The sequence below is a fragment of the Triticum aestivum genome, chromosome 4A, assembly GCF_018294505.1.
Source record: "Triticum aestivum cultivar Chinese Spring chromosome 4A, IWGSC CS RefSeq v2.1, whole genome shotgun sequence".
Lineage (NCBI taxonomy): Eukaryota > Viridiplantae > Streptophyta > Magnoliopsida > Poales > Poaceae > Triticum > Triticum aestivum.
In genome coordinates this window covers 686,449,327-686,452,027 of record NC_057803.1, presented here as the reverse complement: position 1 = coordinate 686,452,027, position 2,701 = coordinate 686,449,327, and the positions used below count along the sequence as shown (strand labels likewise).

The window sequence follows — 2,701 nt, the reverse complement described above, 5'->3', positions numbered from 1 at the left end:
CTTGTTTGCCTTCATATTCGAAATACATGGTTTTCTGGAGCCAATGAACTTTCATGGGACTGTGACGCGCGAGCCAATCGATGCCTAAGATCACATCATAACACCCCAATGGCAAGACCTTGGATCTGTGGAAAACTGAACCCCTTGGGAGCGCCAAGAACAGGCGGGTATCTCCTGTTCACAGCGAAGCACTCCCCCATTGGTGACACACACTAACAAAAGCTGACGGGCTTGCTAAACACCTTGCAACTGTGCTGCCAACTCAGAGCTGACGAAACTGTGGGATGATCCCGAGTCCACGAGCATGAGCACTTCTCGTTTCTGAACCCAGCCGTGGAGCCGCATGGTTGTGGCTGATTCGGCACCTTCCAGAGCTTCTTTAGACAATACACAGCAATCAGCATCAGCCGCGGTGGACTCCTCAGGTGTAGTTTCAGTAGTCTAAGCCTGAAACATCTCTAGGAGCTCCTCCACTACGTGAAGCTGCACCGTGGGTGCACAACGGTGGTCGCGCCCCCACCGTTCACCGCAAGTGAAGCAGAGCCCCTTGACACGTCGATAGGCACGGAGAGCCGCCAGCTTGTCGTCGCTCGTAGCCGGCCTGGTGTTGTCGGTGGCGCGACGATCCTCTTGGCGCGCCTCGGGCGGAGGTGCGCTCCATCATGCCGGGGGCAGCGGCAAAGGAAGAGCCGTGCGAGGCACCGTACGACCGCTCCCCGGCAACGTGGGCGGAAGGGAATGCCGCCTGTCCTCTCGCCTGAATGTCTCCACTACTTCCTCCTGCAAACATGCAAGATCCACAACAGTATCCAGTGTTTTTTGGCGATGTAAAACAACAGCCGTGCGGATATCGCGCTGTAATCCATCTATAAACTGAGTAACAAAGAAAGCGGGATCCCAAGAGGTGTGGTGAGCTAAGAGTTGATGCATAATTTGCGTGAATTGCTCAGCATATTCGGCCACTGTCCCAGTTTGCTTAAGCCTGTTGAACTGACGGAGAAGATTTTGAAATTCTTCTCGCCCAAATTGGGTGCAAATGGCAGCGGCAAAATCACCCCAATCCGGGTAGTGGAGGTGTGCTTGCGAGGATTGCAGCCAGGTGAGTGCCCCTTCTGTGAAATACATGGAAGCGCAACTAACCCACGCATTTGGACTGATCGTGCATACCCGGAAGTAGGCTTTGCACTTGAGGCGCCAAGCTTTCGGGCTAGTCCCGTCGAAAATAGGGAAATCGAAACGCGGCGGTGGTGGTAAGCGATGATAACCCCGGTCCCCTAAGAACGACTGCTCTCCTTGATGATAGGAGTCGAACGTACCAGTGGCCGGAGGCAATCGCGGGGTGTAGTGTTCCCCCGACGATTTCCCCCGAAGATCTGTTGCGACTCCGTGGCTCTGTGGCCCGAGATCGGGAACACCGCCGTGTTGTGGCCGTGGCACGTCCACCAGCAGGGGAAGCAGGGGCGGCAGATCCGCGAGGCGGACCTGGGTCGGCGCCGTTTCCTTGGCCTTGTCCACCGGCGGAGCCTTGTCGCTGATCTGCGTGCGGAGGCTGCCGACCTCCTGTCGCAGCTCCTCCATGGATCGCTCGACGACGTGTTTCCAACCTTGCAGCTCAAGCACCACGGGCTGGAGGGCGTCGATCTTGGTGGTGAGCGCGGCGATGGCCGTGGTGAGGTCCGCCAGCGCCTTGGTGTGGTCGTCCATGGCGATCGCCTTGCCCCGGCGGGTTTGGATGATGGAGGGGAAGCGCCCGGCCAGATTCGAAGGTGGAGATTTTTTTTATGGGCTGATCGGAGTGGCTCTGATACCAATTGTTACGCTCCCGCTTAGTATATTCCTCACAGATACAAGTTCGGGTACAGATTCGATCGCTAGCTAGGGTTCTTGAGAGGAAGAGAAGAAGATCGGGAAGGTAGCCGCCGCCAGATACAACATGTCAATCGCCACCTCACGCAGGAGGGCTCGGCCTCCCTTTAACCCTGCGCGTGGTATCCCACACATGGCCGGGAAGCGACTGTTGGGCTTGGGCTGTTGGCGGGGTCGTTCCAGCCCAACAGGAGCCGTCGTGGTTACAGTTGGTGGAGCCGCCGTGTCAGGGGCAGTAACACTCCACTTCCGTCAACAATGCCTGCTGTTGCATGTTGACTCTTAACCACAGAGCAGTACAGTAGTAGTAAGTATTGCTTAGGGTACTAACGCATGCATGATAAACAAAGGTAAGCTCGTGAGACCATTTCGTCCACGCATGCGTTGATGCGTGGATGCGAGCGAGCTGTTGCAGGCTGACGCCCTAATTCGTGAATGCCAAACCTCAGCGCGTGATAAACAAGGTACAGCGAGTGAGATCGACCAATCGATTCGTCCACCACAAATCAACCGCGGATATCGATCGATCTCGCGTAGCTAGCCTTGGGTCGGGGCACCATCAATCGAGCATTGAAGCGGCGGATAACGAGAGCACGATCAGCAACGGCGGCTGGATTCGATCGAGCGAGCATTGAAGCGGCGGATAACGATGGAGAGGTGAGCACGGTGTTGGCGTCTGAAGGGAGGAAGATGTCGCCGTCCAAATCAGGACCCCCGCCCCGCCCGGCCTCAGTTCTACTACATGATCTATAGTAGTAGTATAGTTACTTGTGAACACAATGAATGCTCGATCGGGGCACCATCTGCATCTGGTCGATCCCATGAGTAGCGGTAG

The 2,701-nt window shown here is 56.2% G+C and overlaps 1 protein-coding gene across 1 annotated transcript; it reads right to left on the bottom strand.

Moving 5' to 3' along the window:
* Nucleotides 1-234: 234 nt before the first annotated feature.
* Nucleotides 235-1,704, bottom strand: LOC123084275 (uncharacterized). Its single transcript, XM_044505965.1, has 2 exons — nucleotides 775-1,704; nucleotides 235-417 (listed from the first exon to the last, which is right to left on the bottom strand). The coding sequence occupies exons 1-2, from the start codon at nucleotides 1,702-1,704 to the stop codon at nucleotides 235-237; spliced, it is 1,113 nt and encodes a 370-aa protein (XP_044361900.1).
* Nucleotides 1,705-2,701: the final 997 nt, after the last annotated feature.

Bases quoted from the DNA above. Each gene is read 5' to 3' on its own strand.
- LOC123084275 (XM_044505965.1), bottom strand. From the start codon at position 1,704: ATGGACGACCACACCAAGGCGCTGGCGGACCTCACCACGGCCATCGCC. The intron at 418-774 runs GTAGTGGAGACA...ACACCTGAGGAG, and splicing joins TTGCATGTTTGCAGGAGGAA to TCCACCGCGGCTGATGCTGA.